General features: G+C 38.0%; 1 protein-coding gene across 3 annotated transcripts in view; it reads right to left on the bottom strand.

Annotated features, from left to right (window-relative positions):
* Positions 1-16,914: 16,914 nt before the first annotated feature.
* The window catches only part of DCN (decorin), a 48,888-nt gene continuing 39,985 nt past the window's right edge, over positions 16,915-25,817 (bottom strand). For all 3 annotated transcript variants that reach the window (XM_047866871.1, XM_047866870.1, XM_047866869.1), the window contains exons 7-8: positions 23,283-23,421; positions 16,915-17,696 (exon numbers count right to left, since the gene is read on the bottom strand). In XM_047866871.1, coding sequence (XP_047722827.1) covers positions 17,502-17,696; positions 23,283-23,421 — 334 coding nt within the window. In that variant the 3' untranslated portion in view covers positions 16,915-17,501. The remainder of the gene's footprint in view (positions 17,697-23,282; positions 23,422-25,817) is intronic.

The raw sequence follows: 25,817 nt of genomic DNA on the forward strand, positions 1-25,817 counted from the left end.
AGTTTGCAGTTTTGAACAGTAATTTCAAAACTACTCAGTAGTTAGTTGTGACAGCGAGTATGGAGACTAACTAGTCTCCTTTGTTCGGGCATTCATTCATTCATTTATCTAATCATTCATTCATTCATTCACTCAAGATATATGGAAGACCCAGCTATGTGTCTACAATTATTCTATGTTCTTGGCGTATTAGAAATAAACAAGACAAACAAGGTGCCTGCTCTTGAGGAGCTTATCTATTGGGGAAAAAGACAGGAAGTAAACAAGATATTCTCAAAAAGTAGTCTAAATACTATGAAAACTAAAACAAGATTAAAGGATAGAAAATTAGGATATATGTTGTTTTATAACAGGTGGTCATGGAAATGGCATTTGAGTACATATCAAAGTGTCTCAGACAGAGGGATGAACAAGTATAAATGTCCTGAGGTAGAACAAGCTTGGCATATTACTGTGAGAGTTAAATGCAAAGGGTTGGACAGGGAAGTGTTCATATACAGCCATATAGATTGTGTTGCTATAGAAATGGGGTTTTATAAAAGTAGAGTAGAAAAGTGGGGAGTGGAAGCAGGAAAATCACAATATGTCACATCCCATGGGAGACATTTGTTGGTAGCAATGGAGTTGATGAAAAGGGGACAGACTGAGGCTACGCCTCCAGTGTTACCCTAGTAGTACCTACTGATAGATTATGGAAAAAGCTTCCCAGATTCTGGATGAGCAAGTCAATGACTCTATAGTGTATTAACAATAAACGATTTTTGTTCATTTCAATAACATGAAGGCAATGAAATTATATTATATTCTCTTGGATAACAACAGGATGAGAATATTAATACCGATTAGCAACAGAGTTGAAAAACAGGTAGGCTAATCATAATTTAATGAGTAATACGCACACTCATTTAAAATTCCGTGACTTTATTGCCAGTACATTATTTGGTTCCCTAGTGATGTTTAAAGGCTTGCCCACGTTGGTATCTATTCTTTCTTAATTCAATGAACAAATACTTAAGTGCCTACTATAACTCAGGTCTTAGGGAAACCTGTAAAAAGGACACATAGACATAGTCACAAAATTTTGTATAAGAATTCTGACAAATTTGCTCCATTTTCTTCTGGTTTAGTATTGCCGAGAAATCCAAGGCAGGTATAACTGTTTTATCTCTGTAGATAGACTCTTATTTCTTGTTGCTTGCCTCACCTTATGCCTGCGTGACTTTTTCTGAAACTCAAGTACCTTTTGTATGGAACCACAAAAGACCCCGAATAGCCAAAGTAATTTTGAAGAAGACCAAAGCAGGGGGCATCACAATCCCAGACTTTAGCCTCTAGTACAAAGCTGTAATCATCAAGATAGCATGGTATTGGCACAAAAACAGACACACAGACCAATGGAATAGAACAGAGACTCCAGAATTGGATCCACAGAAGTATGGCCAACTAATCTCTGACAAAGCAGGAAAGAATATCCAATGGAAAAAAATCTCTTTAATAAATGGTGCTGAGAGAACTGGACAGCAACATGCAGAAGAATGAAACTAAACCACTTCCTTACACCATTCACAAAAATAAACTCAAAATGGAAAGAACCTGAATGTGAGACAGGAAACTATCAAAACCTTAGAGGAGAAAGCAGGAAAAAAACCTCTCTGACCTCAGCCGCAGCAATTTCTTACTTGACACATTTCCAAAGGCAAGGGAATTAAAAGCAAAAATGAACTATTGGGACCTCATGAAGATAAAAAGCTTCTGCACTGCAAAGGAAACAATCAACAAAACTAAAAGGCAACCAACGGAATGGGAAAAGATATTTGCAAATGACATATCAGACAAGGGGCTAGCATCCAAAATCTATAAAGAGCTCACCAAACTCCACACCCAAAAAACAAATAATCCAGTGAAGAAATGGGCAGAAAACATGAATAGACACTTCTCTAAAGAGATCCAGATGGCCAACAGGCACATGAGAAGATGCTCAACGTTACTGCTCATTAGGGAAATACAAATCAAAACCACACTGAGATATCACCTCATGCCAGTCAGAGTGGCTAAAATGAACAAATCAGGAGACTATAGATGCTGGCGAGGATGTGGAGAAACGAGAACCCTCTTGCACTGTTGGTGGGGATGCAAACTGGTGCAGCTGCTCTGGAAAACAGTGTGGAGGTTCCTCAAAAAATTAAAAATAGACCTACCCTATGACCCAGCAGTAGCACTGCTAGGAATTTACCCAAGGGATACGGGAGTGTTGATGCATAGGGGCACTTGTACCCCAATGTTTATAACAGCACTTCCAACAATAGCCAAATTATGGAAGAGCCTAAATGTCCATCAGTTGACGAATGGATAACGAAATTGTGGTTTATATACACAATGAAATACTACTTGGCAATGAGAAAGAATGAAATATGGCCTTTTGTAGCAACGTGAATGGAACTGGAGAGTGTTATGCTAAGTGAAATAGGTCATAAAGAGAAAGACAGATACCATATGGTTTCACTCTTATGTGGATCCTGAGAAACTTAAGACCATGGGGGAGGGGAAGGAAAAAAAAAAGTTAGAGAGGGAGGGAGCCAAACAAACCATAAGAGACTCTTAAAAACTGAGAATAAACTGAGGGTTGATGGGGGGCGGAAAGGAGGGGAGGATGGGTGATGGGCATTGAGGAAGGCACTTGTTGGGAGGAGCACTGGGTGTTGTATGGAAACCAATTTGACAATAAATTTCATATTAAAAAAAAAGAGAAAAGAAATCCAAGTATCTTGCCAGGTTTCGTTATGATTGGGTTTTTTTCTTTTTCTTTTTTTTAATTTTTCCACGGACCTCCTTTTAGGCTGAGGATTCAAATCTTCCACTCAGAGAATGTTTCTCCTAGTTCGCCTTTGATTTTCCTTCTGCGCTTTTTGAACTTGCTTCTTTTTAAAGACCAGCAATTATCTACAGGATGATTTTTTCTTTCTGCTCTTATGTGTCATCAATTGGATCATTCATCCCTGTGTCTTTTTCTTTTGCCTTCTTCCTGCAGTGTTAACTTACCTCTTTACTGTTTCTGAAACTACTATTTTTGTCATAACTTATTTTTATTTCCTCACTCTCTCTACCACCCTGCTCTTTATCTCCCTGTGTCTCGGCATCTCTTGTTTCGAGCCTACTACTTTTTAATATTTACTAGGAATAGAAGGTAGAGGGTTCCAAAATGTCTGTTTTCGACATAAATGGTCTTTAAAGCAGTGCTTTGCCCCTCACCCCAACTGCAGTCCCTCCTTTTATTTTGTATTACGGGATCTTTTCATGAGGCTCTAGCTATTTTTACAATGTTTTCTCATCCTTGAATGATTTCTATCCAGGCTGTCATTTAGCCAATCAACAAACTTTGTAGATTCTTCTTGTCATTTTTTTTTTCCCTTTTGGCTTTTAAAGAATAATCTTTTCATATACGAAGCAGGAAAGTTAAGTGGCGTGTAGCATTCTGGTCTTTTAAATGTTTTCTCGAATGTGAATTTGCTGACCTAAGGAGGAAATACCTGCTTCAATCACATTTTTAGATTCAACAAAAAGGTAAATTTGAAAAACAGCTTAAGAGCCAACATCCTTGGCTCTTCAGGAAGCATAAAAACAAAATGCCTAGGGGCGGCTGGGGAGCTCAGTCAGTTAAGCGGCCGACTTGGGCTCAAGCCATGACTTCACAGTTCATGAGTTCAAGCCCCGTGTCAGGATATGTGCTGACAGTTCAGAGCCTGGACCTTCTTCAGATTCTGTGTCTCCCCCCTCTCTCTCTCTCTCTCTCTGTGCCCCTCCCTGGCTTGTGCTTGGTCTCTCTCTCTCTCTTAATAATAAATATTAAAGAAAATTTTTTAAATGTCTGTATACGATGGTATACAAATGAATTGCCTCTGCATTTCCAAATTTCCATGGTTGGATACAAAATAGTATTTTCTATCCAGTGTTACATGTAACTTCTTCAAACTCCAATCCAAAATTAGTGCAAAAAATGTATTAATTAATACATGCCAATATATTATTAATGCATGCCTTATGCCTAATTAGGGCATAAGGATAGAAATTTAAAGTTTATGGTTTCCCAGAAATTGACTCTAGATAAATAGTGCTGATTTCCTCACTGTGACCAACAAAGAACCTATACGTTGGTGGTAAGATCATCACACCTTATCACCAACAATTTGACAGAGCTGTAGTTGTTCCACATCATTGTCATGGGCAGATATCAAGAGTCTTTCCAATGTTAGCCATTGCCATAGGTACATAGTAGGAGTATCTTGTGTTTTGTTTGTGTTTGTTTTTTAAGTTGTCTGTTTTTATTTTTTTTAATTTTTTTTTTTTTTTTACATTTATTCATTTCTGAGAGACAGAGAGAGACAGAGCATGAGCGGGGGAGGGGCCGAGAGAGAGGGAGACAGAATCCGAAGCAGGCTCCAGGCTCTGAGCTGTCCGCAGAGACCCACGCGGGGCCAGAACTCCCGGGCGGCAAGATCGGGACCCGAGCCGAAGTCAGCCACTTAACCCACTGAGCCACCCAGGGGCCCCTGGTTTTCTGTTTTTAAGATAAAATTTGTATATATTAAAGATGTATAATGTGGTGACTTACTATACACTTACATAGTGAAATGATTACTACAGTCAAGTTAATTAGCATATCTGCTCACATAGTTACTATTTTCTTTTTTCTTTGTGATAAGAATGCCTGAAATCTACTCTCTTAGTAAATGTCTAGTATTCGGTACAATATTATTAGCTGTAGTCATCAGGTGGTTTTCATTGGCATTTCCTTTATGACTGTAGGGGTAGATCTTATCACACTTTTTTGTTTGTTATATCCATTTTTTTTCTCTTTTGAAGTACTTGTCAAAAGTTTTTAGTTTTTTAAGGCTGTATGGTCTTACTGCATTTCTAAGGTTTGTCTCTATATCTATCTATCTATCTATCTATCGTAGAAAAGCACATTGTTAAATATATATATTGTAAACATTTTCTCTTGGTCTGTAGCTTTTATTTTCCTTAAAATGTCTTTTGAGGAGTAAATATTTTAATTTTGACAAAGCCCAGTTGATCAATTTTTTTTTCTAGTATGGTTCACAGTTTTTGCATGTAAGGAATCTTTGCTTACCTCAAGCTCAAGGAAGCATGCTCCTATGTTACCTTCTAGGAATTTTATAGTTTTAACTTTTATGCTATGTTTATGATCCCTTTGGATTAGTTTTCATGTAGAGCATTACCAATACCCAGTCATGCCAGCACCATTTGTTAAAGTGATTTTCTTTTCCAATTAAGTTGCTTTTTTTTTACTTTTGCTGAAAATATGTATATGTGTGGACTCATTTCTGAACTCTCTCTTGTTCAGTTGATTTTTATGTCTGTCTTTTTGTCTATCTTTTTACCACACTGTAGTTTCATGGACAATTTTAAAAACAGAAATCCTCAATTTTTATTTTCTGTGAGAAAAAAAAAAAAGCTTTGGATCTATTAGGTTTGCATTTCTATGTGAACTTTAGAATCAGCTCATCAATGTCTAGATAAAGCCTTTTTAAAATTACAGTTGGGATTGTGATGAATCTGTAGGCAATTATCTTCACAATATTGAATCTTCAAGTGATGAACTTACTTTTGTGCCTCCACTGCTAAGGTCTTTAATTTCTATTAGAAATTATTCTTTTAATGTATATGTCTTATATGTCTCCTGATAAATTGATTCACAAGTTTTCAAACATATTATGTGATTCTAAGATAAACGAAATTTTTAAAAATTTATTTTACACGCATTTGTGCTGCTAGTAAATAAAAACAAACCAAATTCCTGTATATTAACCTTGCTTTCTGTGATCTTGCTAAATGCACTTCTTAATTCTTGTAGGTACCTTTTTATTGGTGTCTTAGGACTTCCTAAGGACATGGTCACATCATTTTCAAATGAAGATAGTTTTATATCTTCTTTGTAATCTTCCTGCTTTCCATTTATTTTTCTTATCTACTGCACCATCTAGGATTTTCTGTATGGTGTTTTGTAGTAGTGGAAAGTGTAGTCATTCTTGCTTTTTTTCCTGGTCTTGGGGGGAAAGCGTGCTCTTTTATTATTTACATACAGAATCTCAATTACTTGTCCTAAGTAACTTATGTGGTAGGCACCTTTCTTAGTCATCCCCATTTTAAGCATAAAGCACTAAACTGATATGCTGAGTGTCAAACAGCTTGTAAACACCAAAACAAAGACTGTCCCAGTCAATTTGCCCACAAGTATTTACTCTTTTTAAATTTTATTTTAAATTCCGGTTAGCTAACATACAGTGTGACATTAGTTTCAGGTGTACAATATAGTGATTCAACACTTCTATACAACACCCAGTGCTCATCACAAGTGCCCTCCTTAAGCCTCATCATCTATTTAACCCATCCCCGGCCCACCTCCCTCCTGGTGACCATCAGTGGGTGTTCTACGGTTAAGAGTCTGTTTCTTGGTTTGCTTCCCTCTTTGTTTCCCTTTTGCTTGTTTGTTTTGTTTCTTAAATTCTGCATGTGAGTGAAATAATAACGGTATTTGTCTCTGACTTATTTCACTTAGCATAATATACTCTAGCTCCATCCACCTCATTGCAGATGGTAAGATCTCATTCTCTTTTATGGCTGAGTAATATTCCATTGTATGTATATGTATATATATATATATATATATATATATATATATCCAGTCTTCACAGGCTGCTTGTACCACCATCCACATCCCCTTCATCTCTGAAACCTAAATCTCACTAGCTTCACAACTCCTTGGGCATCTCCCAAGGATGAGCTAGAATTGCCCTGTTCTGAGCCATTGGTGTAGCACAGTGGAGAACCTCCAGGTATGGCGGGAATAATCGTAGTCAGCTCAGGCTGCTGTAACAAAACCGCGTGGACTGGCTTATAAAAAACAGATGTTTATTTCTCACCGTTCTGGAGGCAGGAAGTACCTGATCAGGGTGCCAGTACAGTCAGGTTCTACTGCAGGCACTCTTCCGGGAGGCTGATGGCCAACTTCTAGTTGTATTCTCACAGGGCAGAGAGCAGAGGGAAGTAAAGTCTTCAGAGACTCTTCTCAGGGCACTAACACCTTTCACAAGGGCCCCACCCTCATGCACTTCACTAATGCTAATTACCTTCCCAAAGCCCCACCTCCTAAAACCATCACCCTGTCGAGGCAGGGGTGGCTTTCAACCTATGAATTCCAGGGATCGCAAGCTTTCAGTCTTTAACAGGGATCGAATGGAGAAACAGGAGAATGAGGAAGTAAAGGAGAAAAGTAGAGGCAATACCAGTAAGAATATGGAGCTGCAAAAGAAAACTTTCTTCCCCAACTCTGTTAGCTCAGCTTCTTATCCCCTAGCTAGTAGATCAGGCCTATGTTTATCTCATCTATCAAAGCCCTTTCAAGTTACTTATCCCTTGTCTCTTTTTCTTATAAGATAAATCAGTTGCAGCCTTTGGTTGGGAAACAACGAGATTATACCAGTGAATGTCCTTGTCAACCAAAAGTTGCCAGATTGTTACAAAGTAGCATTGTTATTATTATTATTATTACTACTACAAAGCAAAACCCAGAGAATGTCTCTAAACTGTTGGAGATTAACCAAACTCATGGAGGTAATCTGTTTGGGACATATATATATTTTGTCAACCCCAAATCATTATGTTGTACACCTTCAATGTATATAAGGTTATATGTCAATTTTATCTGATTAAAATTAGAAAAAAGTAAAAGTAACACGTGCCCACAAGACACCCAAAACCACAAACCCAAACCAAAAACACTCTGAATCAGTGTGCAATTTGCACGAGTCAGAGAGAACCAATATCAAGAAGTTCTAGCGAAAAGGACTGTTTACATTACTACCTGATTTCCAACTTTTGCCAGCTAGGGCCTGGAGCGTTCTTTCTGAGAAAGAAGCTTAAAAGTGGACACTGGTTATCTGGAGAAGATGTAGGCTTTGTGAATGTGACAGCAACTTTCAAACTGGGAATAAACTGGACCTCCCATTCATGAGTCTTTGGAGTTTTTTGCACTGACATGGCCTCGAGAAATTTAGGTCTATTGCCACTTCTCTTAGGTAAATAGATCTCAAATATATCTATCAATGAGAGTTGCTGAAGCTAGAAAGAAATACCCCCTCCCCCAAAAAATCCACCCATCAATCCAGATGGTATGAGAAGAGTCTTAATCAAAATACAGCATCCAGAAACATCTGGTCTCATAAGCTTTGTTTATCATTGCCTAGACCTCAGTAACAGCTTTGTGATTTGTAGGTGGCCTGGTATTTCTTACAGTGTTCCAGATGTTTTTTTTCTGAAGTCAACGACAGCCACAGGAAATTTGTTTAACATTATAATTTTTAATCATGAAGGAATACACAATACTCTTGGTTTTCATTTCCTCTCAGAAACTTCTCAGACCTTACCTTTGAATTCGTTTTTAAAGTCTCTTGAAAGAATTTCTCACTTTCACATGCCTCAGTTATTTATTACAGGGGAAAATATATATTTTTTTTGTTTTTATTATCTCCGGACCTATCATAGTTCCTGTCATATTCTAAATCTTTGGTAAATGTGTGAATTAAAGGAATAAATGAACGATCAATTTAATTAAAAGGTTTTTTTTTTCCCTTAGGATCATAATAGCATTGCAAGGGGGCTTGCCCCCACCCCCCCCCCCCCCACACATGCAGATAACTGGTTTTGTGAAAAGAGGGGAAAAGCTCAATTATTTCCAGAGAATTCTCTTCTATTTATCATATATCGGTTCCAGATCAAATGACCGTGTGGAATTTTGATAAACTAGTGATCAATATAAGTTATTACAGGATTGTCTATGCTAGGATTCCATAAAAAAATCACTTTGGCTGTGGAGTTTGCACAAGGTTTTCTAGTTAAATGTCCTGGTACAGTGTCTGAGGCCCGCTGAGACCTTCTGCAGTTTCAGGAATATGTTTGCCTTATGGTACAGAACTGTTTATTCATAACTGTCAAATCATCAGCAAGTTATCAGCCCACATTCAAGACAGGCACCAAGCTGCACTTTTGGTAACAGGAGTTCTTGAGGGAAACAGAAACTAAACCGTTTTTATACAATTCTAAACTCGTAAGAGAAAATACAGGGACCTTTTCAAAAACAATAAAATCCTTTCTCCTCAAGAGGTTTTACTTTCTCAGTGTTGTTTAGGCAAGGACTGTTTTGGAAATATTGACATGATCTTAGCAAAGGCATCCAGAGGGAAACATATAATATGTTTATTTATCTTAGAAACCACGAGAACATTGCAAACGGCCAGAATTGGCCCTGTAAAATGTGCTGCTAGCATGTATGGTAGGATTGCTTAGTTTGGATAAAGTCAAGTCATTCCTGCACTGATAAAGGACAGTCTATATTCTGGCATCTCCCAAATTTGTGTCTGTAGCTCAACCCTCTCCCCGGAGCCAGACTCCTAAATCCAAAGCCTCCTCGATACCTCTATGTGGAAATTGAATCGGAATCTCAAAACGAACCGATCCAAAAGCAAACTTTGCTTTTCTGCCCCTCTTTCTCTCCCTCCGCCTCCTCAGTCCTTCCCATCTTGGGCGATGGTGATTTCATCCTCTCAGTGGCTCAGGCCAAAATTCTTGGCGTCATTCCTGTCTCTATTCTCTCTCTCTCCCTATTTGGTTTCTCAGCCATCCTTGTCCTCTGTATCTTTAAAACACCTCCACGGTGTGACCCTTCTCAGCAAATTCTCTGTTACCATCCCGGTCATATGCTGCCACTAACCAGCATCATATCGTGCGTGGTTGCTGTCGTAGCATCCTAACTAGCCTTCCTGCGTCCGTCCTTGTTGCCTTATGATTTTTGCGGTCGGAGATGTCCCTTCAGAGGCGGTTGAATCAAGTCATTTTTCTGCTGAGAAGTCTTCAATAGTTTCCTGTCTTGCTCAGAGGAAAGGTAGTCTTTAAAATTGCCTACAAAGTCTTACTTGGTAGAGGTTCCCGTTCCCTCCTTGACTTGGCCTCTCCTTATTCCCTTTACTCTGTTCACATTTGACCCCTCTGAAGTCACTAGAACCTGCCATGCACCCTTGCTCTTGTTTTTTTGGGGGGGGTGGGAGTGGGGGTGGGGGATGAGGTGGGGCTTGCTTCCTTCTGTCTTTCATATCCCTGCTCACATGTCACTTTATCTGAAGGTCTTTTTCTGACTATCTTATATCAAATAGCAAATAGCAAGTCCTGTGCCCCCCCCCACCCCACATGCCTGGTTCCCTGTTTCATTTGTCGTTCCCTGTGGTGTCCCCTCCCACTGTGACGTCTGCTGCTTGGCGGTGAGACACCCTTCTGTGCTCTACCTCAGCCCCTAGGACACTGTCAGGCGCCTAGCTGGGCTTTCATAAACTTCTGTTGAATAAACCTATGTGCCCGACGACATATCAGACCTGGGCAGGAGAGTTGGATTATTTTGATTTTTTATGTAAACTTTAAAGTTGATTTGTGTTCCTGTGCTTGTTCATGACGACCTGGAAGCATTCACTTAGCCCTCACGGTCCATCAGTGGCCTGGGGAGAAAGTCTCAGGGTCACCAATGGCTCACGCTCTGCTGAGCCATATACACACGAGGCACCACTCCCCGAGTCAGTCCTTTCCTGCTTCTCTCACACTGAGGGGAACACGTGGACTGTCTCTTACTTCAAAATTATTTCAATCCATGTGAAGGTTGTTTTACATTCCAGGATGTGTAAGTTCGTCTTTGACTTCATTGAGTTGGGTGTTTTCCCTCTCTTGCTTTTTCTTTTGTTTCCCACTGTTCTGCTTTGTAGTGTGAAATCGGCAGTCTGTCGCAGACCTGAGATTCCAAGTAACTCTGACAGATGGTGTGCTGGGATACAGAAGCCGAGCCCCTAAAAAAATTCCTCGGCGGTAAATGTGGGAATGAAACAAAGCATGAGCAGCCGAGTGAAGAATGAAATGGCTGTGATATCAAGTCAACAACCTGTAATACCGCTGCTGTGGGAGATCAGAGTCTGACGGGCAATGGAGACTAGCAAAGAGCTGTGTGTGCGTTGGGGGCAGTCTTCCAGAAGGAACTCTGGATGAATGGGAAACTGCTGTCTGTAACGTTTTAGTTTACTTGAGGGATTAGGCATTTCTTTGTTCGCGTGGACAATAAGGCAGTGAGGGCATTCATCTGCAGCTGCCATAAACCGGGGGATGGAGTGCCTTGGAATAGCATTATGGAGAAGGAGGAAGGGAAAATAAGGAAAGAAAAATAATGATGATGATTCAGTAAAATGAGTGAACCAGAAGGAAAGCAGAGACCCAGTTTACGCCTGATTTATGTGATGAGAATGACATAGTAATTTTCTTTGCCAGATCAAGGTCATTGAAGAAGAATGCATTCAAAAGAACATAAATGCTGTGTTCTGGAAAACTTGGGTCGCTTGAATATGGAAAGATGGCTTAAAACTAGCATGAACGTGTGAAGGGTGCTTGCCCAACCACAAAGGGTCAGAGGCGAAAAGACACTTCCCAACCTCTTACGTAATCCACACGCAATCAAGCACAATTGTTAGCAAAAGTAAGAACAAACACCAAGTATTTCATAAAGATAAAAAGAAAGTGGATGCTAATGGTTGAATTGTGCCCCCTTCACACCGCCACAAAGATATGTTCAAAGTCTAATCTCTAGGACCTGTAAGTGTGGGTGACCTTATTTGGAAATAAGGTCTTTGCAGATGGGATCAAGTTAAATGAATTCCTGCTCAATTGGGGTGGGGCCTAATCTGCTATAACCGATGTCCTTACAGGAAGAGAAGAGACAGAGACACACAGGAGAAGACGGTCCTGTGGAGATGGTGGCAGGGACTGAGCCTTGTGGAAAAGCAAGGAGGCGTTCTTCCCTAGAGGTTCAGAGGGAGCGGGGCCCTGGCAACGCCTTGATTTTGAACTTCTAGAATCCAGAATTGTGAGAGGGTAAATTTCTGCCATTTCAAGCTCCTAGGTTTGAGGTACTTTGTTAGAGCAGCTCTAGGAAACTAACACAATGGGGTTTTCTCACAGGAGCCAAACAGTAGGGGGGACAGGAGACAGACCCAATCCAGCATGAAATAGAGGACTCTGTTGTTTTGTTCCTCAAAGTACGGACCAAGAAGCAGCAGCCTTTCTGGGAACCTGTTCGAGATGCACAATTTCAGACCCCATCCCGGACCCAAGACCTAATTGCCCTTGAGGCGATTGCAGCCCAAACTCTGTGACCTGGCAGTCAACCTGTGTGAGCCCTTTCCATGTGCTGGGCTCCAGTCTAAAAGTTACACACTAGGTTAACCCGCTTAATCCACACACCAGCCTGCGAGGTAGGTACTATTATCATTCCCATTTTGCAGATAAGGAAATGACTCACAGAAAGGTTGAGTAATTTTGCTAAGTTGGGCAAATGACAACTGTTGAAGTCAGGGAAACAAGCCATATTTATCTTTATTTCAAAGGAAAAATATAGAAGAAAGAAGTTGTCTTATTACTTGAGAGAGGGGTCCTGAAGGGCCAGGCCTCTCCACTCTCTGTGTCCTGAACAAAATTGGAAGCTGCTGGAAAAGATGTATTTGAAGATGTGCTTTGCAGATCAAAGTCCAAAATGGTGGTCTCTGTTTCTCTGTCTTGACCCATTCTTCACCCAGTTGTAGGTTAAGCAGCAGGTAACAGCAGACTTTCTCCTCTGACAGGAAGGCTCCCACATGCAGGAGGCAGGACTAGAGAAGAGAGCGTGGCATTCAAGGTCCAGCTCTGAAGAAAATAATCTAGTGAAGCCATGGACCTTGAACACCCGAATGCCTTCCAACAGAAACTCCCTTTTCACTGTCATGAGAATGAGATCTCTCGGGAGGTGTAAGAGAGAAGGAAGATAAAGCCTTTCCTCCCTCCTGTTGAACGTTCTGGGAGATCGATGTTTTGCGGGCCAGCAAGACTGGAAAAAAGGAAAAGAGTGGCTTCCTCTGATATCACCTTGACCCCTGTATACATTGAAGGTAAATATAAACTACTACATCGGTTTCAGAAGAAGGTAAAGACCATTGCAGTAGAGTGAATATCCCTATAAATTGAGTCAAATGTATTTTTTAGTTTCCAGTGCATATAAAAGTTATATGTAAAATATACTGTAGTCTATTAAGTGTGCAATAGCATTATGTCTAAATAATGTACATACCTTAATTAAAAATTCTTTATAGCTAAAAAATACTAACATCGTCTGAGCTTTCAGTGAGTCATAATCACTGGTAAACGATCACCATGACAAATACAATAATAAAGAAAAAGCTTGAAATATTGCAGGAATTACTAAAATGTGACAGAGACACAAAATGAGCACATGTCTATAAACTGGCTCCATGGAGGATTATGGAAGATTGCCACAAACCTGCCTTATTTATTTATTTATTTATTTAATTTACTTTAATTTCTAAATTTTTTTAAATGCTTATTTATTTTTGAGAGAGAGAGAAAGACAGAGCATGAGCAGGGGAGGGGCAGAGAGAGAGAGGGAGACACAGAATCTGAAGCGGGCTCCAGGCTCTGAGCTGTCAGCACAGAGCCCAACAGGGGGGGTTGGAACTCACAAACCGCAAGATCATGACCTGGGCCAAAATCGGACCCTCAAGCGACTGAGCCAACCAGGTGCCCCAAACCTGCCATTTTCAAAAACCACAATATCTGCAAAGTGCAAGACAGTAAAGCACAGTAAAATGAGGTATACCACTGTTTCCAATGATAAAATTTATTCCTCTGTATTTCTATTATTTGGTTACACGATTGTGTCTTTGTTAAACTATGATCCCCTTAAAGTCAAGGATGGCATCTTCTTCATTCTTACCTCTCCAGTTAGACACAGGCCTAGTAAATATTTTTGCATGACCAGAAATACACATCATACCATGAAAATCATAATTAAACTCGTTAGGAGTATTTCAAACGTGACATCCAATATGATGTCACTAAGCGACATACGGCTACTAACTTTAAATTAATTACAATTACACAAAATTTAAAAATCAGTTCTTTATCACCTTTCTATTACCTATGGTAATAGGTACCATATTGGACAGTGCTGATACAGAACATTTTCAAGGTTGAACAGTGTTGTAGTTTCATTTTTTTTTTTTTTTTTGCAAACAAATGTGTCCTTTTTGAAATGTAACAAATCACGTTGGTGGGATGACCCATTATCTTATAGCCCTGCATAAGAGGGCAAAGATAAAAGATGCTGTGGGTGTGGAGTGATTGTTCATGGTTGGACACAAACTCATTCTTTTCTAAAGTAGCAGGAGGCAACACATTGAAGGAATGAAATGTTTGCCTTTTCTTACAAGCTGTGTATCCATGCAGAAATTATTTGACTTCTCTGGGGCTTCATTTGCTGATTTAAAAAGGTATTAAATAACCACACGTAGTCCCCAGGGCTAATGTAAGTATTAAATGAGATACTGTATGTCCAATTAAGACATAGAGTTGAATAAAGGATAGTTTTTATCTCTATGGCACCTGAGCCTCAGGACACTCACCTGTTGCCACAATGCAGAGGGACTGCTAAGAGCCATGAATAGCTTATCTTCTCAGTTTTCACGACTACCACCTTTGGCCTCGACATGCTTTGAGTTGTAGAAACTATTGCAAAAGCAGAGGCCGATCCTAACTGGCTCAGCACACATTGCGGTTATAATTCTGACTCTGCACTTACTCTTCCTAAATTTCATCATCTGTGAAATAGGAACAGTACATTCTTATGGGAGTTTTGTGATAAGCAGATGTGGACCAGAAAGAGCCTAGCACAGAAGCTTTGTATGCACGGAATAAACTCCAGAAATAAATGTATGTTGTGGTTGTTATCTTTCTACCAGGACTTATATTTACAAAAAAAAAAAAGTTTATTGAATGGATGAATGTATGAATGAATGGAGTAAGCCAAATCAATAAATAGCCTCTCCTAGCTATTGCCTGATGCCACACTGTAAATAAATATCACTAACATGATTACTTCATGAAAGACGAGCATGTGATTAAATAGCTCACCCAAAGCACTGTGCTTTTCAGGTGGTGACTGCTGTAATGGAGAATAGGACTTTGCTAGAGCTTAGATCTGTAAGCTCTGATTCTCAGGATTATCCAAATATTATTTTTATTTCCTGCCAAATTTATGCATACTATATAATTGACCGTCCATTAATATTGACGGTGTAAATTTTATGTTTGCACTTTGATTTTTAACACTGGCCGTATTTCTTTAAAGAAGTAAACGCTGCTTTAGTCAAAGCCATTATAAAAATAGCCCGTGTTTCCTAATGGAAAACCAGATTCAGTTAATCACTTGACAAAGTTTCATCAAATATTGTTTTGTTAGCAACTCCGATCAATGCAGAAAAGTCTAAAAATAATTGGGTTTCAGAAAAGGCACCTGGGATGACATAGGAGGGGAATATAATGTTTCTCTGTAGCTGGTGAATTTTGTGTAATAATCCTACAGATAAAATTATAGTGCCTGGGCTAATTAGTTGTTCTCCAAGTGCCCTGACCAGATCTATTTTTCTCCCATCTCCGTCTTGTCCCAAGAAGAGCTTTCATCTTTCTAGCTTTCTTGACGGTTGTCTTTCGTTTAGGCTTAATCAGTGGGAGGATCTGACATAAAAGGTGAGGAGAGAGACCCTGTTTCAGGACCTCACCTCTGGCAGATGTGGCAACCTTCCAGAACCATAGCTCCCTGAGCACAGAAATCCTCCAAAGCTGTTCTCTTGCTTGGATCCAGAAACTCAGTTCTTCCCCTGTCCATGTAGCCATTGGGGTAACAATGGCTTTTCACCACTGCCATCTTTTGGTGCTTTGTCGTCCCTTGCTTGGTGCAGTGAACTCTGTGCACACTGTATAATAGTCCCTTCATTGGAACTCTCAGAGGTAAATTCCGTTTTCTATCAGGCGCTGATTTACACAAAGATCAAAAGAGAACACTCTGTTGCCACGTATTTACCAGTATTTGACTTTTCTACAAAATGGGAATAACATTAGTATTGACTCATGTATACTCTGTAAGGCTGTGAAGTTGCTATGTAATAATGAGAGGGAATCTCATGACTTCTCCTGGAAATTTTGTGTTGATAAGCTTTTGTGTTCTGAGTGGTAAATGATGAGGGAGACTCATTTTTTTGACCATAAGGAAGCCAGCCTGAAAAGGTAATGAAGGAAGACAAAATTGAAAGAGATGCAGAGAAACTTGTTTGGAACTCTGATCAAATTGTACCTACGGGCTCCTCCAATGGCAGGACGGTTTGAGTTTTCCTTTGCGGTTTAAACCAGTTTGGATTTGGTTGTCAGGATTTGCAAACACAAAAGATGCAACATTGTAGAAAAAAAACAACTCTTCTCACATATTTGCTTATTGGATGTGGAGAGCATAAATGTAGTTTATGATAAATCTCTACTTTTTGTAAGTCAGCCTATTACCCCAGGCTTGCTGAGTGGTCTGCTTTGATAGGTCTTTATAAACCCTGCAGAAAATAAATCTAAATTTGAAGATTTAACTAAATGCAAGAAATGTTTCTAATATTTACCATATTAGAATATTAATCGAGTAATTATAGAAATATTCAAGCGAGCGCCCTGGTTATACACATGATGTTTTAAACCTGTTTAGTATCTTAGTAACTGAAAATACCAGCTTTCTAGACCAATCAGGAAAAATCAGCTTTGCGCTTTATCAGCTCAGCACTGAATATAGGTAATGTAAGTTGTAATACACAAGGGTCAAAAAACAGGAGGAGACGAAATATCTGAGAACTTGAAAAGATGTGCTATTTTTGCCAAGAACACAATGTCTGCTCTCTTCAGAAAATTGAGTTTAGGGAAGATTACAATTACACTTCTATACAATAGTAAGTTTGAATGTATTTGTAAATTTATTTGTTTCAAAATGTCGACATTAGCAAAAATTTTACATAGCCTGTATTGAATTTACATATTCAAATGAGGCTTTACCAGTAATAATGGGGTTTAATACAGAGCTAGATAGAATTTGAAGTTCAACGTTATGTCAAAGAATCTAAGACCCTATGAGTTACAGAAGATCAATATTTTTTATTTGATTCCTTCTGAAAATTAGACAAGAAAAGATTTACTAAATTGTTGACATGTGTGTGTATATATATATATATATATATATATACACATTTACTCCAAATTTTACGTTTAGGGAAATAAGAATATCTGCAATAACTCAGTTAACATCAACAGAAAGCTTCAAAAAAGAATTCTGAAAATGGCAGGCAAATTATTTTTTTTATTGTAGGCAATTATTTAAACTGCATATTTGGCTTTATATGCATTATAAATCATGTGGGGAAAAGATCCACATTGCAGTTAGGTTTTCAGTATCTAGCTTTCTTTTTTTTTTTTTTTTTTTTTTTGAGCAACGATATTAATGGGATTTTGCCAGGTTATGAAAACGAGGGCTTTCTTGGGAGTTATTTATAATTTCCAAGCTGGATGGCGGAACGCACATAGACACATCGGAAGGTGGATGGTTGGATCTCCCAGTACTGGACTGGGTTGCTGAAAAGGCTCACACCTGAATAAGAAGCCTTTTTGGTGTTGTATCCAGGTGGGCAGAAGTCGTTAGACCCGACTGCAGAGATATTGTTGTTATGAAGGTAGACAACCTGCAAAATGAAATAATGGAGAATGATTATTTTCCTCTAAATATACTAAGCCATTCATGCAAATACCTTATTCTTTTTCTTTTATTATTTACTCTTTATCCTAGACCCATCCTTTCTCTTACACTTTCTGCCCAACCATCAACAAATGCTGCTAGCTTGATCTTCAAAATGTACCCAGAACCCAGTCCGTATCCCCACATCGACTTCTACAACATTGTCCAAAACTGCCATTATCTCCTCCTGGATGATTCAAGCTGCCTTTATTGTTGTCTTTCCTGCTTCCTCTTTTGCTCTGAAGTCAGTTTCCCTTCCTTCCTTCCTTCTCTCCTTCCTTCCTTCCTTCTTCCCCTCCCTCCCTCCTTCCTTCCTTTTTCTTTTTTATTTTCTGTAACCCTGTAAGTTAGCCCATAGAACAATTATTTTAAAAATTGAGCCAAGTTATATATTCTTTGCTTCAACACTCCAATGGCTTCCCATCTCATGCAGAATAAAGTCCAAAGTTCTCACAATGACCCACAAATCCAACATGGTCTGCCATCCTTCTGCTCTGACCTCATCTCCCCTCACTATTCAATCTAACTGGCCTACCTGCTTTTCCTCTATTACAAAGATCAAGGTCCTTCCTTAGGTTGGCACACATTGTTTCCTCTACCTGGCCTTATCTTCTCCACGATATCTACAAGGCTTACTCTTTCATGTAGTTTATGTAACTTCTCCTTACCAGCGATGTCTTCCCTGACTATCCAATGCTGCCATTCATTCTCCATCCCAGTCACACTACTTTAAATCTTCACAGTAATTATCACTATACAGCATATTATATATTTGTTTGTTTGTTTCACCTGTTTTCCTTCTCTAGAATAAACGCTCCATGAGGAAGGAAACTTGTTTTGTTTTGTTCATGACTGTATCTTCAGTGTCTATTAAACACAGTAGGTGTCCAATAAATATACATTAAATGAATACATGAATAAATTTATGTTATTTCATAAATTGTGTCTACATGGGCTGTTTTCAAGGCAAAGATAAAATGAGGGACCTTTGAACAATATTATGCAGAATGAGGAAGTAATATATAATGAACAAGAACAGTGTGCATAGTATTTGAATCAAAATAATCACAAAGTCTAAGAAACACTTGAGTGCCATAGCATTTGGAATGAATAGACCTAGAAAGTTTTTTTTAAGTTTATTTATTTATTTTGAGAGAGATACAGAGAGCATGCAGGGAAGGGGCGGAGAGACAGGGAGAAAGAGAATCCCAAGCAGGCTCCACACTGTCAGCACCAAGCCTGATGTGGGGCTCAAATTCATGAACTGCGAGATCATGATCTAAGCCCAAATCAAGAGTCAGACACTCAAATGACTGAGCCACCCAGACACCCCAGACCTAGAAATTTTTAATAAAAATTTATTCCATGTTACAAATTCTATCTTATGAATAGAATTCTATAGTTCATTAGAATTTTTTCTGAAATGTATTTTATGATTATGTTTAAGATAATGGTAACTTGTTCCTAAATTTTTCTCAGGGATATTAAATATTAGACTTATGAAAGGGCTTTAGAAATGGGTTTTCATGTAGATGTGATTTCTGAAGAGTGAGAAGTGACTTATCATACAACCTAAATTAAAATATAATAGTAACATGACAGTTTCTAAAGTGTGTTATAAAGCCTATGAGATGCTTCCTTAAAATAATTAACCCAGAACACTCCTACTTATATGCAGGTGAAAAAGGCCTTGTTTAAGAAAGGTTTTAGAAGGAAGACAATAAAAACAGAAACAAGTGATATTAAAGCCAAACAATAGCTATAAGTATTTTTTCATAACTTTCAAACTTTGAAAATTTCTTCTCATTTGCCATTCTCTATTTCCTGGCAGTGACTAGCAATAAAGGGGGCACATGTTGGGTTAGAATTTAGGGCTAATACTGAAGGTGAGAGAAGAAAATGTCAAGACATAAACCAAGTATTAGTCTGTGTAAAAAAGAAAATTAGATTCTCAACTCATTTTATAAGGTCATTATTTCTATTATTAAAACCAGGCAAAAATCATGTTCATCATCATCACACACACACACACACACACACACACACACACAACCTACCTGCAAATATTTCATATTAGCATAGATAAAGAACTTTAACAAAATATTAGGAAACTGTATCTCACAAAATATAAAAAGATTATACACCATGACCAAGATGAAGCATAATTTATCTCAGGGATGTAAAATTGCTTTAACTGGAAATTAATTAATTTAATTTACTCTATTAAAAGAATAAACAACCAAAACCACGTGATCATCTCAACAGACACAGAAAAAGCATCTGAAAAATTCACTACAAAAACTTTCAATAAACTAATAAAAGTATCTTCTTAACTTGACAAAGAGCATCTACAAAAGACCTGTAGCTAACATCACACTGAATGGTAAAAACTTGAATGTCCACCCTCTCTTAAAATAGAAAACAAGCCAAAGATGTCTAATTTCATCACTTCTATTCAATATTGTACTGGAGATTCTAGCCAGTGCAATGAAGCAAGAAAAATAAATGAAAATAATTCAGATAGGAAAAGAATAACTAAAACTGTATTTATTTACAAATGACATGATCCCAAATACAGAATATCCAAAGACGTGCACAAAGACTTCTGCAACTAAAAAAATTTCAGCACAGTACCTGGATAGAAGATCAATAAACAAAAATGAATTATATTTACATATACAGTAAAACCTTGGATTGCAAGTAACTTGCTTTGCGAGTGTTCTGCAAGATTAGCAAATGCTTCTAATACATTTTAACTTGATAAATGAGCCATGATGTCTCGCAATACGAGTAGTATGTGATGACAAATGTCACATGGTCACAACTGAGCCAATTGTTCTTGAAATTAACTTTGATTAATCTGGATTACAAGCATGATTCTGGAATGAATTATACTCACAAACCAAGGTTTTACTGTACTAGCAAAAAAAAAGCAAAAATGAAATTAAGGTAACCATTCACAACAGCATCAAAAATAATAAAGAAAATGACAATAAACTTAGTAAGATAATTGTGAGACATGTATACTAAAAATGACAAAACATTTCTGTGAGAAGTTAAATAATATGAAATAGAGAGATATTCCATGTTTATGAATTAGAGGACTCAATATTGTTCAGATGACAATTCACCCCTAATTGATCTATAGATTCAACACAATCCCTATTTTGCAGGCTATTTTTGCAAAAATTAAAAGCTGATTCTAGGGGCGCCTGGGTGGCACAGTCGGTTAAGTGTCTGACTTCAGCCAGGTCACGATCTCGTGGTCCGTGAGTTCAAGCCCCGCGTCGGGGTCTGGCCTGATGGCTCAGAGCCTGGAGCCTGTTTCCGATTCTGTGTCTCCCTCTGTCTCTGCCCCTCCCCCGTTCATGCTCTGTCTCTCTCTGTCCCAAAAATAAATAAACGTTGAAAAAAAAATTTTTTAAATAAAAGCTGATTCTAAAATTTATATGAAAACGCAAAGAAACAAGAATAGTTCTTATTTTTGAAAAATAAGAACAATGTTAAAAGACCTTCACTCCCAACTTCAAAACACAACCAAAGGCTATAGTAATCAAAAAGCATAGTGCTAGCAAGCAAAATGTGGTATATCCATACAATGGAATGTTATTCACTGATAAAAATGGAAGAATTACTGATACATGTTGTTATGGGTGACCTAAAATCATTACAATAAGTCATTCTATTTATATGAAATGTCCAGGAAAGGCAAATCCACAGAGGTATAAAGTAGATTAATGATTTCCTGTGAAAGGGGATGAGATTGAAAATTGACCAGAAATGGATATGAGGGTAACATAAGTGCTAGAACTGGATTGTGGTGACGGTTGAACAACTATATAATTTCGCTAAAAATAACTGAGTTATATGCTTATGAAAAAGGCAGTGATATGGGTGAAATCTCTAAGAGCCTATAAGAAGGGATGTGAAATGGGTGCACGGATAGCCAATTAGAGATGAAAAACCAAGAATGAGACCCTTCTGAACGTGAGACCCTGTGTGAATGCCCATGAGATTTGCTGACATTCAACAAAGATTTCAAAATAGCATGTTTTATAAATTTTTCTCTGTGACTCACAATAAGAACACATTATACACTAAGGTTTAGTATATATGCAACTATGCATTTAAACAACATTTTTACGAAATCCTTACCATTACAGTGATATTTTCTTTCCATGCATCCTATCCTATCCTTTCTTATCCCATACATGTTAATTAACTCATCAAACTTATTTTATGAACTCAATAATATGTCCAGACTGAAATTTGAAAAATGGCAATCAAGAAGAGAAAACGGATTATTCTGGGATGTAAAAATGAAAACAAACCAATCCCCGCAGCCCCCCAAAAATGCCCACCACCAACAGAAATCTTAATAGTAACAATGGTAGCTATTACTTGGTCTTCTAAGTGTCTTGCTTTTGCTTGTGCCTTCAGATCTGCTTACTCATTATCCTATCACCATCAAAGACCCACTAAAAAAGAATCCGCGTGAAATACAGTGTTTTCAAGTGTCATCTTTGTACTTATAATTCAGATACTTTATTGAAATCTAGCTAACGTGAATCCTTATAGCTATTTTGCTTGGAGTTTTTGTCACAAACCAATAAAAAAAAAAGACGTCCATCACATTTTGACAGAACTGACGGCAGAGTAAGGGATAAACCTATCTTGAACCACAAGCAAAAAAGTTGAGATACTAGATTACCAAAATGGCAACTTTATAAAAAGGTTTTATCTATAATAGAGCATCAATATCAAGATATAATTTCTGAATCATCATGGTTCAACTAAATACCTAGGTAAATATCTGACAGAAGCAATTTAAATCTGACCTTTATTGAAGCTGAAAAATTAGATAAAATAAGCCAATACATAAAATCTATGAATAACCACATTAACTTCTGAATATAAAATTTGAATAACATATTTGTGCAATTTCCTGAGTAACAGTGGAAATATTATTTTGTTATATGTGAAAAAAAATTATCACTATTTAAACTGATGAGCATGCCTTACATTTATAGGTTTACACACTACAAAGCTCTATTATCACCATGGGCCATTGGACCATATCTTCTTATCCTTATGCATGTACTATATATAGCTTGATAACTGACATGAAGTTAACTCAGTCACAGAACATTCCTTTTGACCAGCTTGCATGTGCTAAAGCTAAAATTTAAAACTTCTCTTTTATTCCATATCTATTCATCACAAATGATCTCATCTTCTTCAACCAATATGTTTTTGTTACACTGATCTATGGCTTGAAACTACCTTGCCTGCTTCCTAAAACATACTCTATTCTGGAAGATAGCATTATAATAAGGTTAAGGTAAGAGTCCTATTAAAAAAATAATAATTCAAGCCTGTATTTTTCAGGAAACCAGAATGAATACTGATGTGGAAACATGAAAAATATCTTTCTGCAAAAATATTGCCAGGCAGAGCTACCTGCCTCCTAGCATCCCAGTAGGGAGGGTTTGCTCCCTAGAGACCCCTTACAGGTTTAGTGGTGTTGCATTACCTGGATGTATTTGTGCTCCGCCAGCCCACCAGGTACTCTGATAAGCTTATTGTTGTCCAAGTGAAGCTCCCTCAAATGAGGAGTGTTGGACAGAGTGCCATTGTCAATAGCAGAGATGCTGTTAAAACTCAGTCCCAACCTGCAAAAGGAAGCGGAAATGAATGCATGTCCTCTGCTCAGGACACATGGATGCTTTCTTCACAGGTGCTGTGTGATTTATCAAGTCAACAGCAAGGACGTTCTTTGTCTTTGCATTTACTGTTCCCTTTGCTTAGAGTACTTTTTTCCAAACTTGCTGAGCCTACATAAAGCCCATTTGTTCCAAAGTTCCCACCATAGAGTCACTTCCTCTTTTTTTTTAAATATTTATTTTGAGAGAAAGAGAGCAAAAGCACATGCGTGCAAGCAGGGGAGGGACAGAGAGAGAGAGAGAGAGAGAGAGAGAGAGAAAGAGAGAGAGAGAGAGATAATCCCAAACAGGCTCTGCACTGTCGGTGCAGAGCCCAACCTTAGGCTCCGAACCAAAGACCATGACTTGAGCTGAAATCAAGAGTCTTGGGTTTAACTGACTAAACCACCCAGGCACCCCAACTTACTCTCTTTGAAACTCGTCTGATCCTACCAAACTAGATAGGTACCCCTAGTAAATGCTCCTATAGCATCCTGTTAGCACCCTCTTAAAAAATTCAAGGGACTGTGTACTTGTGGTCTCTCCTAGAGAAAAGTGACTGTTTTGCAGCATATCCAGTCCTAACAGAAAACTTCTTATGATCAATGAGTCGCTGCTGAATTGATTCTATGTATAATACATATAATGAATTCACTCCGTAGAAGACTCAAAGGAGTACTATTATCATTTGGGTCACTTTAGAAATCAAACAATTGTATATTTATTATATACATTTCTTCATTGGAAATAAAAGGTAGAAGGTTCCAATGAATCAGTAAACATATCTGCCAGGAAGGTTAACAGAATTAGCATTTTGCTTTCGTTTGAGTTTATCAGTGATCATCTGCTACTATCAGAATTTGCCTGGTGCCAGCATTCCTGGCTTCTGACCCTGACCTCTGACCTACATGTCTGTTTCTTGGCCCTTTAACATTTCTTCTACAATACCACTCAAAGTTTTGGGCTGCTTTTTTTAAATTAAGTGCATAACAAGTGAAAGTTCTGCAGCCGTGCGGTCCCTTCCTAGTAAATGGGATTCAAAAGTCAGAAGAGGTTAACATGGAGACAAGGTTGATGTATTTGGCATTCTAAAGATGAATGACTCTGTCAAACTAGGGTGCTGTCAATCCTAAAGGGCAGAGAGGAGATACCTGGGATGAGGCAACAAGGTAATGAAAGAGAACCAGCAAACTCAAAGGGAGAGAAAGAGGAGGAGTCTATCGGGCTCCTTCACATGATGTGGAATAGGCTTGGAAACTTTCTGTAGGATCGTTTTAGCTTGCCTTCAGCTAGTTCTGATTTTTGAGCCCTTCTGAGATTTAGATTCTGGTTTATGTAACCCAAGTCTCTCAGTTTTAATCATGACTTGGTATTTGAAATAACTGAGATTATAGTATGTTAATTCTAAGCTATTAATAAAACAGTGGATTTATCTTAGCTATTGATTATTAACCTGGCATCTTGGCAGAGAACACGTTGTTTCCCCACCACCCCAGCTTCCCCAGTCTTAGACATTTATTTCTTGTTTCTGATCTTCTCTCTTCTATCACAGAGTCAGGTCTCCTATTTCTTACAACACTCCAAATCCCATATCCAATTTTGGGCTAATACATTAGAATATAATATTCTTAATAACTGATTCAAAGAAACTTCAATTTTATGGTGATTTATTTATATGTTCAATCAATAAATATTTTTGAGGACCTGTTATGTTCAAGATATTATTCTAGCCTTATGAAGGCAGAGGGCACATGGCTCAAAACCAATGATTCCTTCCATTGAAGAGTATTTCATCAAATAAGGGAGATGATGATATATGTATACATATGTAACAAAAAGGAAAGTGTGCCCCAAAGCCATCTTATATTTTTGGAGAGAGGCATATACTATTTCTCCCCACATGTTCCTAATAACTAATTGGAATATTTGGCCCACAACGTTCTGAGATCAGTGGCTGCTTTTTTCCTTCTTTTCCCAGTTTTGATTTTCAATACCAAAATACTTCTCATGTCCCAACATCAGTGAAGAGTAAACAACATGAGGATTTGATGGTTTCATAGACATGTTTTTCTGGACTTGATTCCAAAAAGAAATTTGTCTGATAAATTCAAGAATTGGAAAAATTTGCTTGGCCAATGGGTCAATCTGCTCCAATTTAATGAATGGAGTTAAAAAAAAATTCCATACCACTTTCAGTATAAAATAAACTTTTATTCCAAAAAGGCAAAGATATTATTAGTGGCTTACCATATTTGGAATTAGACTATTGTACATCTCTACCTCTGCTACCACTAACAGCTGTCCTAAAGACAGTTCTATACAATAGGCAATGCAACTGATCTTCCTACATTTTTCTGCAGCTAGAG

This window comes from Prionailurus viverrinus, chromosome B4 (assembly GCF_022837055.1).
Source record: "Prionailurus viverrinus isolate Anna chromosome B4, UM_Priviv_1.0, whole genome shotgun sequence".
Classification (NCBI taxonomy): domain Eukaryota; kingdom Metazoa; phylum Chordata; class Mammalia; order Carnivora; family Felidae; genus Prionailurus; species Prionailurus viverrinus.